Source organism: Cucurbita moschata, unplaced genomic scaffold (assembly GCF_002738365.1).
Source record: "Cucurbita moschata cultivar Rifu unplaced genomic scaffold, Cmos_1.0 Cmo_Scf00003, whole genome shotgun sequence".
Taxonomy (NCBI): Eukaryota; Viridiplantae; Streptophyta; class Magnoliopsida; order Cucurbitales; family Cucurbitaceae; genus Cucurbita; species Cucurbita moschata.
In genome coordinates this window covers 1,688,146-1,701,637 of record NW_019268519.1, presented here as the reverse complement: position 1 = coordinate 1,701,637, position 13,492 = coordinate 1,688,146, and the positions used below count along the sequence as shown (strand labels likewise).

The 13,492-nt window shown below is 37.5% G+C and overlaps 3 protein-coding genes and 1 long non-coding RNA gene across 9 annotated transcripts; 1 reads left to right on the top strand and 3 right to left on the bottom strand.

The window, feature by feature from the left end:
• Positions 1 to 1,353: 1,353 nt before the first annotated feature.
• LOC111437678 lies at positions 1,354 to 6,693 on the bottom strand. 3 transcript variants are annotated; one of them, XR_002709468.1, is made up of 5 exons: positions 5,884 to 6,693; positions 5,332 to 5,804; positions 4,983 to 5,208; positions 4,726 to 4,812; positions 1,354 to 1,513 (listed from the first exon to the last, which is right to left on the bottom strand). It is a non-coding gene; the product is annotated as an uncharacterized LOC111437678 (long non-coding RNA). The 3 variants fall into 3 exon arrangements; XR_002709466.1 differs by having other exon boundaries at positions 5,332 to 6,693; XR_002709467.1 differs by lacking the exon at positions 1,354 to 1,513 and adding an exon at positions 2,544 to 3,070 and having other exon boundaries at positions 5,332 to 6,693.
• Positions 6,694 to 6,772: 79 nt separating this feature from the next.
• Positions 6,773 to 8,368, top strand: LOC111433876 (cold-responsive protein kinase 1-like; the record flags this gene model as incomplete). The annotated part of the gene is made up of 4 exons (XM_023071131.1): positions 6,773 to 6,983; positions 7,078 to 7,309; positions 7,391 to 7,541; positions 7,629 to 8,368. Coding segments are annotated over 4 exons (885 nt in total), but the record flags the coding sequence as incomplete, so codon positions are not given.
• Positions 8,190 to 13,492, bottom strand: LOC111437573 (RING-H2 finger protein ATL43). Of its 2 annotated transcripts, XM_023075611.1 has the most exons (3): positions 12,026 to 13,492; positions 11,653 to 11,990; positions 8,190 to 8,200 (listed from the first exon to the last, which is right to left on the bottom strand). In XM_023075611.1, exon 1 carries the CDS (start codon positions 13,290 to 13,292, stop codon positions 12,093 to 12,095), a length of 1,200 nt encoding a protein of 399 aa, XP_022931379.1. In that variant the 5' UTR covers positions 13,293 to 13,492; the 3' UTR covers positions 8,190 to 8,200; positions 11,653 to 11,990; positions 12,026 to 12,092. The 2 variants fall into 2 exon arrangements, with proteins under 2 accessions (XP_022931379.1, XP_022931371.1); XM_023075603.1 differs by lacking the exon at positions 8,190 to 8,200 and having other exon boundaries at positions 11,559 to 11,990.
• Positions 8,471 to 11,245, bottom strand: LOC111437594 (extracellular ribonuclease-like). 3 transcript variants are annotated; one of them, XM_023075635.1, is made up of 8 exons: positions 10,895 to 11,245; positions 10,469 to 10,718; positions 10,294 to 10,358; positions 10,057 to 10,133; positions 9,783 to 9,869; positions 9,574 to 9,704; positions 9,313 to 9,391; positions 8,471 to 8,878 (listed from the first exon to the last, which is right to left on the bottom strand). In XM_023075635.1, the coding sequence occupies exons 1-8, from the start codon at positions 11,158 to 11,160 to the stop codon at positions 8,715 to 8,717; spliced, it is 1,119 nt and encodes a 372-aa protein (XP_022931403.1). In that variant the 5' UTR covers positions 11,161 to 11,245; the 3' UTR covers positions 8,471 to 8,714. The 3 variants fall into 3 exon arrangements, with proteins under 3 accessions (XP_022931403.1, XP_022931412.1, XP_022931421.1); XM_023075644.1 differs by having other exon boundaries at positions 10,057 to 10,121; XM_023075653.1 differs by having other exon boundaries at positions 8,754 to 9,029; positions 9,312 to 9,391.

The following is a 13,492-nucleotide window of genomic DNA, read 5'->3' as shown; positions in this document are numbered from 1 at the left end:
CAAATTCAACGCTCTAATAAAAATTTTCTCGAAAAAAATTATTTAATGGTCAATTTCACTCGAGCTTATTTTATTAAAATGAATGAGTTTATAATTTTTTTTTTTTTGTGTTAAAACTAATAGGGAAATTGGCATAAAAATTGTAGCACGTAATTTGATGAAATAATTATAAAAAATTAATTAAAACTTAACCTTTAAGATTAAAGCTATCTGATAATTAATTAATATAACATAAGTGAATTAGATGTATAAAATTATATGCAAATAAACAAAATTATGTGACTCATTTATTTTTGTTGGAATTTTCAAAGAATTTATTGAGCAAATAATAGGAGGGCATAATATAAAAGAAGCAAAGTCCAGGAAAAATAATAATAATAAGAAAATTATTTCATTAATCATAATTAATTTATTAATTACCAAAAGCAAATGAATTATGATGAAAATATATTAAACAAATAATGAAATTTAATAATGGAAGTCACCAAATTAAATAAAATTAGGCTCTTTATCTCTCTCTCTCTCTAAATATTTAATATTAGTTGATAAAAATATAGAACTCATCATTTGCATAATATATTTCTTGGGAGGTCCTTATTCACTCTGACTTTTCACAACTAATCCTCTCTTTTGACTATAATTACATCAAAATTGTTTGGGATGGAATTTAAATATAGAAAGTCTAAGAAGAGTACGAGTTAATAGTCACGAAACGGCTGACCCACCAAAACGGACTAGCTCTATTTTTGTGCGATCTCTAAAGGAGTCAGCCAAGAGATCTAGAAGACTGACTCGTTGAAAGGTTAGTATAGACTTCATGAATCCTTTAATGGGTCATCTTAGTTTGCTTGATCAAGTCCCCTAGGGTTCATCGAGCCTTCAACCAATGTTTTGAGAGTTGACCGAGAGACTCTTGATGAACCTTGAAATAAACCAACCTTAAAAGTAAGGAGGGTCAAGTGTTGGCTAATGATCAACGTTCTCGAAAGGACGTTTTTTAATTTTAATTCAAAAAAAGTGAATTAGAATTTGTTGTAGATTGAATCATAGGATTAAATATAAAGTTGTGGGAATTATTTAGCTTACTCTATTTGTATAGAGATAATTAAAAAATAATAATAATAAAAGACTTTTTGGGTTTTAGGGACACTTTTTTCTTTCATTTTAAATGATTGCCTCCACACAAAAAATTAAATTGACTTTTCTTCATTTATTACCTTCAAACTTATTTTGAAATATTGTTAAAAAAAAAAAAAAAAAAATCTTTCTTTTTTCATGCCCAAAATTTGATTCAACCAAAAGTAATTTTCTTCTATTTCTTTATATAAAAAAATTAAAAAATTAGGCTTACTTTTGGTGCTGTTCAAGTGGAAAAGTTCTCGGGATACAAAATTCAAAACAAAATACAAAAAAAACCTCAAAATTTATCGATGGGCTAATGCCCTGAGACGACCCCTGTTATAACTATACAACTCTCGAAAGCTATCTACCTCGACTGACAGCCAACGAATATCTAAAAGATGAATGAAAAAGATATAAACAACTTACATGTAAAGCTTTCATCGCTAGTAACAAGTTTTCATGGGATTTACTAATTAACGACACACGAACAATATTAAATAAAATGATATAATTTAATTTAATTTAAACATTTTTTTTAATATTCTACCCATAGCCTTATAGATCAATTTGTCTCTCAAGGCTGAGTAAAGCAACATTAAAAAAAAAAATGGTTATGAAGATTAGAGCAGCCCTACCTCATTTATTTCTCTAACTCAAACCCTAACCCTCTCAACTTGAGGGCTTATAGGAAATTAATCATTCTTGCAGCTCAGCTAAGTTTTATTAATTAATAATTGCCTTTCTGTGCAAAGTCATTAAAGTGTTACTAGTTTTGGGATAAATTAATTGAGGAGGCATACTAACTAAGAGCTTTTTCAACCTCTCTAATCTCTTTAACTCTTCTTTCCTTTTTCTTCCACCCTTTTTAATGGTCACAAAATTGTCAATATTGCCACCAAATACTTAAGCTTAAGTTAGTACAACGACATGTTACACATTCCGTTCGTTAAAACTTAGAGCATCTAAACAAAAAGATGATTTATTTACTTCATTCCTATGAACATGATAAGAACAGCAAGATATTATAGCTATCTTTGGATTGGATGAATTATTCGAAGAGGATTGCTTAACCGTAGTACGAGTGTTTCTTATCACAACTTTTTTTTCGTAGTAGAAGGTGTGAGATCCCACATCGATTGGATTGGAGAACGAGTGTCAGTGAGGATGCTAGGCCTCTAAAGGGGGTAGATTGTGAGATTCCATATCAGTTGGAGGAGGGAACGAAACATTCTTTATAAGAGTGTGGAAACCTTTCTCTAGCAAACGGATTTTTAAATCTTTGAGGGGAAGCTCGAAAGTAAAGGTCCAAAAAAGATAATATCGATTAGTAGTAGCCTTGAACCATTACATACGAGTTCTCGGGTGAGTACTTAGTCTAAGGTGGTGTCACCTTTTAAAAAGTTGGAAGGAGTGGTGTTTGGCTTTCGTAGGAGAGGGATTGTTAGGCGTTACTCAGCCACTTATGATGGTTTATACTTGGTGGGTAGCAAATTGTGTGGTGGTGGAGGTGTCTCTACATTCAAGTCAAGCCTGTTCTTAGTTGACATGCATCTAAAAGTGCCTGAGTTGGAGCCTCAATACGTTTCCATCAGTGATTGGACCGACCACGGCATAATGTTGGGGACTTCTCTTACGATATCTTATGACACACAATTTCAAGTTTTATAAGCATTCAAAAGCCCTTACCAACAGAAAAACAACCCTCTTTAATTCAATGCCATAAAAAAGTTCTGAGATTTTCATCATTCAGGCCAGGCCAAACGGACGGCAACACTAACAAACAACTCACACTATGAATGCAAAGCCAAGCAAACATAAAAAAGATTAAAGTTTTTGTTCATTAACTCCATGAACGTCTCCCCCAAGCTTTCCCTCTGCTATTTCTCTACCCTTTTCTCTGAATGTCAGCTTTTAATGGCACATGGCCCTTTGGAAGCACGAGGAGGTCCTGAACATACAAAGCTTCCTCCATAACTCACTGGTTATTGAGAGGAATTGATATTTTTTTTGTTTGTTTTGGTTGTGGTCTATATATATATATATGAGAACAGAATGTTGTGTTTTGGGCTTTTGTTACAGTTCCCAATTACAAATCCTTGTCTTGTTTAAATTTATTTATGATATTTCATCCAATGGCCATTAATGAGGGTTGGTGAAGAGGTTTTTTTTGGATCAGAGAGCGATTTTGATGCATAAAAAAGAGTCTTTTACTGTTTATGTTTCTTCCAATTGGTACCATTACTTAATGTTCTTCACACTCTATTACTAACTCCTTATCTTCTTCCCTTCTCTCTCTCTCTCTTTCTCTCTCACTTTGCCAATTCCTTTTGCCTTTTCTCTTCCTCTCTCCCTCCTTCACAGGTCACTTTTCAAGTGTAAATTCTTCATTCTGTTGTTTTTTCAAGTATATATATATTCTCATCCTCACCTTTCTCATGGTTTCTAAATCATAAAGTTCTTAACTAATTGGCGCAATGAGGCTAGCTCAGTCCAGCATTTTGGTGCTTTCGCTATCGGTTTTTGTCTGCATCGGCTCGGTCGTCGGAGCTCGGAAGATGTTGTTCTTGGCTCAAGACAGTACCAGAGACAACAACAGCTTGACGATTGCCATGGAGAGTAGCAGAAGGTGCAAGTCAAAGAAGCTGTATTGTTGTGAGTGCTTCTTCTCAAGCTCTGAGAAGATGATCAATAATGCTACCAGTAGTTCTGAGGAGAAAAGGGTTGTTCCTACTGGCCCTAACCCACTTCACAATAAGTAGAAGAAACTAAGATCATATTATTATTGTATGTCTTAAGCTTTGTTTTGCCTTGAGTTTGTTCTAATTTCTTTTGTTGATATAGCCTAACTTTTATGTCAGTGAAATCAAAAGCTCTTCAAACTCAACCCCATTAGATGTTTTCTTGTCCCCATTTGTTTCAAGTCAAAAAGGCTCAAACTTTACAAGGAAAGAGTAAAGAGTTTAAACCCATTAGAGATGATATTATCACACACACAACTGTAATCACTTGAATGGAATGGGTGAAAGCAACCCAACAAGATGCATGAAATTTGATTGAGGTTTCCAATTCAAGGTGATGGCAACAAGGTAAATAGAGAGATGGAAGCTTTAAGGAGAAAGAAAATATGAAGAGAGAGAGAGAGAGAGAGAGGAAAATGAAATCCCACCAATATGATACGCACATCCCAGATTTGGGAAAGGGCATTGAATTGAAATGGGTCAGAAAGGCAAACGAAAAATTAGGAATTCTACTTGGTGAACAGAAAGGGAATTGAATATTGGGCTGTTCTTCGTTTTTTTTTTTTTTTTTTTTTTTTGTAGCAGCAGCTGACAAACAACTATGGACAGTGTGCATTCAATTTTCCAAACTACTTTCCAATAAAAACTTTCTTTTCCCATTTACTCTCTGTTTCTCTCTCTACATTTCAAGCTCTTTTTTTATCCATTATATTATAAGTTCAGAAGTAGTTGAATTTCCAAGTTTAAAGTTGATCGATCTTGTGAACTTCAGAAAATATTTTAACGTTTGATCATCTAAATGCCACAAAACTAAAAGGCCATGAATCAGATAGACACAAAACTTGAAGAAAAATGAGTAATTTACCTTGATTTTTCTCTCGTCCTGTGATGGGTTTGAGCTTCTCCTACGCGGGCGCTGATTCAAAAAGCCCAATTTTCAACTCTCAAGATCCTAAGAGGAAAAAAGACAAACAGGTAGTGAACAAGACAACTTTGGTTTTGGTGAACAGAACATGAGAGAGAAAGAGAAAGAGAATGATTTGGTTGTGTTTTTTTGGGTAATTAATTGGGATTGACGTTCTAATAAAAAAACGTATGATTAAGAAAAGGAGTGTAACTCACGGTTCAATTCCTCTTTAACAATCTTGGATTTGACATTCATGTTGACTTTCTTTTTCCAAACATCAAAACGATTGGTCAAAGCCTTTGGAATTCTGTATTTTGACCCAATCTCGTCTGTGTTTTCGGTCAATGCATTGGCATTGACACTACCACCACCGCCAGGTCTCTGTCCCACCTCTGTTTTTCTTCTCTTTCTCTTACTTAAATTGAAGATATATTTTGACTCCTAACAAAAATGAAATAATAATATACTCCAATAGATTTGAGTCTCCTCTATTCTTATAATATAAAACGAAATCTCTAGAACAAGCATAAAAACAAGAAAGAAAGACAAAGAACAAAGCCGTACCGTGAACACATTTCTTGTTGTTTTCAATTAGCTGTTGTTGACAGCAAACTCCATCAGTGTCTGGATGGATATCACAACAAGATCTAACTAGCATAAACAATAAACAACACCACAGACAAACTATATTGTTTCTCTTTCGGACTTCCCTTCACGGTTTTTAAAGCGCGTCTATTAGGGAGAGGTTTCCACACCCTTGTAAAGAATGATTCGTTCTCCTCCCCAACCGATGTGAGATCTCACACAAACGTCCCTATCCATTTTTACGATATCAGCTAAAAAAAATTGTGAAAATGAAGTTTGGATATTTCTATCAGAGGGCCAACTGCCAGTAGGAACAAATGAGAATTTGTAAGATCCGAGGGAATTATACACACTTCACCACTTGTTTACCTCTTTCGTCAGAAACTATGCTGGTTTTGTGTCATCATCTGTTCAGCTGAAGCATTTTCAGCACACTTCAGAGATCAGCTTTGCTGCTTCAAACCCAAAAGACAAAGACAATAAAACAGATAACACAAGAAAGCAAAGACAATAAAACAGAGAAAGGGAAACCTGAATTTAATATTTGGTTGCAAACTTCTTCATTTACGTTTTGCAGGCCAACTGAGGGATGCCTCGCCGAATACTAGAAGGTAATTTACAAGCTCCACACTGATTCTGACAGTAGTTCATACCAGATATGGAACTGAACTTTAACTTTGGCCTTTGTTTTGGCAACAAATTTAAAGTTGTAGGTGCTTTCACTCTTTCTAGTAATTTCATAGGAATTCAATTTTCATATTGAAACCAACAAAATTTACATGCTGTTGTTCCAGGAACCTCTGAAGGTCAGATGAAGAGCTCTTCATCTCTGCTACATTCTCCAGTTTTCTTCTTTTTCCTGGGGATGCTAGTTGTGCTGGTGATCTTGTTGATTCTCATATTGATTTTTAGGAAATTGCTCAAACCGAATACAGTGGTGAAGCTATTAAGACCAACAGGAACAACTCAAGGTAACAGAGTTAATTGTTAGATCTGAAGAAACTAGTAATGTTTATAAAACTGCAAAAAAGTAAGTGCTTTCACCTCACGTTGCAGCATCGGCAGATTTGTTAAGCGAAAATCTCCACTCAATAAGTTACTTTGACTTTCACACACTGAAAAAGGCAACAAAGAATTTTGATCCGGCAAATCTTCTAGGCCTGGGAGGATTTGGACCCGTCTATCTGGTATGAGTTTCATTCACTAGAATAATTGATGCATATGAATTCTTTCCTGTTACATTTGCACCATCATGTGAAAAGGGTCTATATTGGGTAAGTGCATAAAAATGATTGGAACCTCATGCCAAAATTTATGATATAATTTGGGCAAAAGATCAACCTAACACTCCCTCTTGTTGAAGTATTCTATTCCGTAGAAACTTAGCTTAGGACTAAATGGGAACCTACCCTTATAGGGAACGCTAGAAGATGGAAGATTGGTAGCAATTAAGAAACTTTCACTAAACAAATCCCAACAAGGAGAACCAGAGTTTCTATCAGAGGTCAGACTGATAACAAGCATCCAACACAAGAACCTGGTTCGCCTGCTCGGTTGTTGCTCAGATGGGCCTCAACGGCTACTCGTGTATGAATACATGGAGAACAAGAGTTTGGATCTCATAATATATGGTAGTACTAGTAGTCCTTCTCAATCTGATGTGATCTTCCCTGCCCTTTACCTTACAAGACAATAACGTTGTATATCACAATTGGTACAAAACAGGGGTAAGCGATCAATTCCTCAACTGGAATACCAGATTGAAGATTATCAGAGGCATTGCCAAAGGGTTGCAGTATCTACATGAGGATTCCCATCTAAGAATTATTCACCGAGACATCAAAGCAAGCAACATTCTTCTTGATGACAGATTTCAGCCAAAGATTGGAGATTTTGGGTTGGCCAGATTCTTCCCAGATGACCAAGCTTACCTAAGCACTACATTTGCTGGAACTCTGTAAGCTTTTCGTCTAATTTCATTTACTGTCAGGCACATCTTATAAATTAAAGCTTTATCACATGCCCTTCATTTGTTCAGAGGCTACACAGCACCAGAATATGCAATTAGGGGAGAACTGTCAGAAAAGGCAGATGTATACAGTTTTGGAGTTCTTGTACTTGAAATCATCAGTGGCAGAAAAAACACAAATCTTTCTCTACCAACAGAAATGCAGTATCTTCCAGAATATGTACGTATAAAATCCCACAACTATGATCCAGTATTTATCAATTTCTAAGGTATTCAGATATGACTATTTAACCATACTAATATACAGGCATGGAAACTATATGAGAGGTCTGCACTAATCGAGCTTGTGGATCCAAAGATGAAGGATGATGGATATGTGGAGAAGAATGTAGTACATGTAATTCAGGTTGCTTTGTTATGCCTTCAGCCTCATGGCGACCTGAGACCTGCAATGTCTGAGATTGTTGCCATGTTAACATACAAATTTGAAATCATTCAAACACCTTTGAAACCAGCCTTCTTGGAAAGAAGGCCTAAAAGGAACAGAGATCTCTCGTTGACTAATCATGCAGATACCATTCCTTCTCCATTACAGTGAAGGCAACGCCAATGCCTACTTTGTCATGGAAAAGAAACTGGCTCTTTGACTACCTAGCCATTGCATTTTTTTTAAACATTGCAGGAGAATTAAATTAATTATCATATAGTTTTAACGTGGTCTTCATTCTTTATGTCAACAGGACATTGGTGTCTCAATTTTCACAGAACAATTATAGTAAGTTAAATAGAGATTATTCTCACCAAAGAGATTAATGTAATTTCACTTTGTTTCTGCTAATCTGCATTGTTTACATGTCATCGAAGTGTAGTAACAAAATGCTTACTACATCGACTTACATTCCATCTTGAGAAAGTGCATTATTCTAAATTTTTTTCATATCTGAACAACTTAAGCTTTTGAGTTTAAAGACAATTTGACATGATAATATCATAGTAGAAGTTCCAAACTCTAATTCTTGTAGTATTATCTCCCACCATCAATTAGAACTAAATGAATACCTAAACCCACTCACCCGAAGAAATAACGGGATATATTAACAAGTTCAAATCTACCCGAGGCCTAGCCTAATATGTCAAAGCTTTTGGGTATTCATTAAGAACTATAACTTCCATGAAACATTATCTTGTACATGTTTCATCATGAATAAATACAAGCCAAAATCTCATATTATGCATTGCTACCTTCATGGTTTCCTCTTCCAAGATTGAGAAAAATGAAGATCGCTTAGGACAAAAGAATATCTCCTTCTAAGAAACTCTTACCTTGTGGTTGTGACTGACATTGGTCATTGTTCCCCTTAAGAAACTTTGAGCTTTCACAAGTTGGAGAAATTTACTTCCAAATTAGATCAGCGTATTCTGAATGATCAACAAACGGATTTCTATTGTGCTGATAAAACTTGCATATTCTTTCATTTCTCAACTTCTCTTCTCTTGACGGCGGATCACTCTTATTCCACTTTAACAATGTGGAAATTAAGCCCATCTCCTTATTTCCTACAGAAGATGGATGAATCTTTTAAAATATGAACAACCATTTTTATGTAAATTAAGAAGAAAAAAAAATACAAATTTTTGTTCCTGGATTATTATAGTTTCAGGCCCCATCCCACTGATCCACAGAAGCGAAAACACAGCAATCCTGAATGACAACATCATATTTTATTAAGCTTTCCATGCACTACCTTAAACCCAGGACTATCACTTAATATAACTTGAAATCCTAGCACTACAAAAAGAATTTCCCTCTCTTCAAACACTGCTCTGCTTATCGTAATTTCCAACATTAAAAGACGGTGAAAAGAAAAAGTTATTAAACTACTGCATGAGGCTAAAGAATATCTGTGTAAATGCACCAATGCATTTTTTTAAATGTATATAAATGATTGCATTGGACGGCTATTACTGCATTTTTTTTACTTGAAACTTACCCTTGTCTGGAGAATCAGAAAGGTGGAACCCATAACAGACTGCCATATACATTACTGCCCGTGCTATATCTCCTCTAACCTGCCAGTGAAAACCATTGCAGATAAGAAAATCATGATATATAAGAAAAAATATGATTCTAGTAATTACTGCCTTCAATATTTAACCATTGCAATGTTTCTGACTTTGAATCCGTAATCGTTTTTCCTGTGGAAGAAAGAATCTTAAGTTCAAGATTGCCAAAAGTTTAACAAAATTCTTACGCGCTTAGGTGGTGCCCATTTTTCCTTGTCTGTTTCGGTATCATAAGCAGCTTCCTTGTAGGCTGGCTTCATACATTCTGGGGAGTTAACTTGGCATTCTCCAAAATATTTGTTCCCCCGGGAGGAATTCACTGCACAAATTTCAATTAGTTACTAATATCAAACTACTTTCATCAACTTGTCGCTAGAATGGAAAATTCTCAAGTTACCATTTGCATCTGCTGGATGGATATTCTGCAAATCGGTCAGGGATGGACCTCTTCTGAGCCCATAAGAGCGAGGCCACAAATGCTCCCCTGAAATAACACTTCATATATGAGTGCTGCTATTAGTTTGTTTTGCTATACCACATACTGAATGTTCTATCTCTTACAATAAAGTATGTAATGGTCATACAAATCTTTTACGAAAATTCCCATGAAAGCTATTTAAACTGAAACCTTTAGAGCCTGAGGTCAAAAACTAGTTTGCTCAAGAACTTACTGTTCCAACCCTCAGGCTTCCCTGCTAGCGACTTTGACACAATCCTTTGCGAGTAAATCTCCACTCTGTGGTAAAAGTTGACAATAAATATTCTGGTAGAATTCACTAACTATGTAGAATACTAAGGTGCAATTAACTAACATGCCCGCTTCACGAAAATCGGAAAAAGTTGCATTCCCATGAAATAATTAGATTTGTATGAATGGAAATTACAAACCAAATAAAATTGAGCATTACATTTCTGATGAGGCTTCTGGTTTGTCCACATCAGCAGCATCAAGAATCTTGATGGCATCCCAGACCTGTTCACTACATCATCTTAGCGGCAATAGATGCGTAGTTGACGTATTAAACGAGCTAGAAGAAGCAGTCAATCTATAGCTAAAAGTTCATAATAAAAACTAGAAGGTACCTCTTTATAGGACAGGGAATGATGTGCAGCAATGATTGAATTTAGCTTACGTTTAAGAGGTTCACCTGTTAACTGTGCTACATTAGCATAATACTCGTTAACATCTTCACAAGGATATCTAACAGAAGGAGATGGATAATCGTGGGCTTGTGCAACTAAGCTAAGAAAGAACAAGTAATAGGAGGTGATTTGAGTAGCCCATCTCCAAGAAATGTCTAAGCAATTCGACAACATAGAACTCCATGAGTCCCTAAATTGAAAGCCATTATCAGTCACTGATAACAACGATTTACATAATGCTTCTACATCAGTTTCTATACACAAAGGTAAAGTTCACAATCAATTCAACATTTGATGGAAAATACATAAAAAGAGGGAGAGAACAAGAGAGATATAAAGCGAAATAACTTGCACAGTGGTACTAACCAGTGAAAGAGGGCGGAGACGGAGCAGCGAACTCGCATAAACGGGAGCTTATTGAGGCTATGGTGTGGCTTCGAATGAAATTCAATGCGAAGCTTCGTAGATTTGGTCTGTGGAACCGAAGGAAATTTCGATTTCGATATCGATATCGATTTCAACTGAAAGCGGCTGGGTGTAGAAGACGACTCCAGATTGCAGGGTCTCTGAGTCTCGATTCCGGATACCAATTTTCTCAGGGATAAGCTATCGATCGTCATAGCGCGTAACATTTCTTACGCTCCCGAAATCTGAAACAGAGAAGTAACGATTAACGACTCTCAACCATTGGAACTCTTTTTGTTTAATTTATCCTTTCTCTTACTCTCTTAAACTCCATTGGAGCCATTTCATTGTTCATAAAATAGGCTTAATTAAATCTAAAAATATATATATTCGTTCTTATTTCTTGTTCTCAAAATAAATGGTAACTCAATTTGGAGAATTAAATTTAAATCAAAGGAATCTGTTGTTCATATGATCGAGTGGAATCATGCCAAATGGTCTCCTCTATTCGAGAAATTCAAGATCGAGCAGAGGCATGGAGCCAAACTCTCGTTTGAATTTTTATAGATTGATTATCGGGTGTTATCGTGTTAAAGAATGAAATGTTCGATCGACTCTCGGTCTATGAAAAAAAAAGGTTATCATATCATATCACATAGAACATTGGAAGAGCACATCATAGAGCCAAACATGAAACGTGGGACAACATGGTATGTAACAAAATGAAAATAAAAATAAAAATTATAGGTTCGTTATTCCTACACTATTTTTCCCTACCCACAAAAAAGAAAAAAATCTATTTTTTTTTTAATTTTAACATATATAAAAAGAAAAAACTAAGAATCCCCTTCTCATCCCCGTTAATTCTATTGCCCTCCATGTCCCTTTCAAGATCCGCTTTTCCCTCTCCCCCTCCGCTGTTTTCCCCTTTTGGCCGATCCTCTCTCCGCCGCCAGCACCCCCGTCCGCCGGTACATTTCGACGGTGATGGGTTGGTGGAGTGGAGAAAATTGGAATGGGTTGGTTACTCTGTTTTTTTACCCTTTTTTTTGGGGGGGGGGGGGGGGGGNGGGGGGGGGGGGGGAGGGAGGGAGGGAGGGTTTGCTCTGTTCTAGAAGCTGGTTGGGTCCGTGATTTCTGAATCTGACACCGTTATTTATTACACGTCTGCCATCATCAACCCGGTCCCTTTTCCGGCATGCTTCCCCATGATCCCCATCCGTCGCTGTCTCTTTAATTCCGGTGGTAATGAAGCTACCGAGAACCTGCGGCTGTCAGATATTATCATTTCTGACCGTAGATACAGCAAATCCGACGCATGTACATCGCTCCATCTCTGCTGCCCCTGTACCACCACCGGCGCCCTCGGCGACACTATGATCCGGTGCTCGAATCTGCTCTGATTCTGATTAGTTTTCTCGTCCGGCAAAAGTAGCCCGTCCTTCCGGTGCCGATCGAAGCACCCGATGGCCACCGTTTCGCTGCTCTTGCTGTCGAGGGATCGTCTCAACAATGCCGGATCTCGGCGACTGGATTCACCGGTTCGCTTCTCACCCACCGATGAGTGTCTGCCGGAGACTCTCCCGGATCCAGCCTTACCACTTTTTCTCCCCTGTTCTAAGTTCAATACTACATCCTTGGAGTTTGAATCCCGCGGCGGAGGCAGCGGAGGCGGTGCCGGCGCCGGGTTGTAGAGAAATATATTGACGTCTTCGATTAATAAGACGTCCTCCGGGTCGACTCGGTAACGGCAGAGAGGGCAAGTAGAGTGGGCATCAAGCCAAGTATCGACACACTCGACATGGAACGCGTGTTTGCATTTCGGAAGGAGTCTAAGAATCTCCGTTTGCTCGAATTTGTCGAGGCAAACGGCGCATTCAAGGCCTTCCTTTTGACCGCTCAACGACCCAAATCGAAAAATCGGCAGCGATTCAATTACCGCCTGGTCAATGCCGGAGTTCTTCCTCGTCGTGAAGCTCGGAGCACCTATCACCGAATTGGGATATCTCGAGTACCCAACCACCACCGCATTCCCACGCTTGCAGTGCTTAGCGTAGAGAAGAAGAAGGAACGTGATAGAGAAAGTGGTAGTGAGAACGCCGACAACCACCGCCATGCTAGGCCGGAACGGAGAGTAGACGGGTTTGTCTTCCGGTGGAGGAGGAGAGGGCAACGGCGGCGGTGGGGGAGATGGAGAAGCATCAAAGACAGTTTCCTGTATGGCCTTGAAGCGATACAAAATTGGGTGAGGAAGCAAAAGGTTTAGTGAAGGATCGCCGGGGAGGGCGGCGGCGGCTGGAGAGACGACGGTGAAGAGGAAAATCAGAGAGAATAAGAAGGAATCGGGAAGGGTGCCCATGTCTGAATCAAACAGAGGAATGAGTTAGAAGGAGAAAGGGGTGGAGGGGAGCAAATAGGAATTTTCAATTTTAATTATTGTCTTTTGTTTTATGTTTAGACTAAAATAATAATAATAATAATAATAGTTTTCTGGGGGAGAGGAAGAAAGATTCGGATTTGGGCATGGATGTGATTTTGGAGAGATCATGCAAAAACAAA

Excerpts from the sequence above, each read along its gene's own strand:
- LOC111437594 (XM_023075635.1), bottom strand. The coding sequence starts at position 11,160 with ATGTTACGCGCTATGACGATCGATAGCTTATCCCTGAGAAAATTGGTA. Across the intron at positions 10,134-10,293 it reads CCAGAAGCCTCATCAGAAAT|CTTTTACCACAGAGTGGAGA; the intron begins GTAATGCTCAAT and ends ATTTATTGTCAA. Across the intron at positions 8,879-9,312 it reads TTCTGATTCTCCAGACAAGG|GAAATAAGGAGATGGGCTTA; the intron begins GTAAGTTTCAAG and ends CATCTTCTGTAG.
- LOC111437573 (XM_023075611.1), bottom strand. The coding sequence starts at position 13,292 with ATGGGCACCCTTCCCGATTCCTTCTTATTCTCTCTGATTTTCCTCTTC.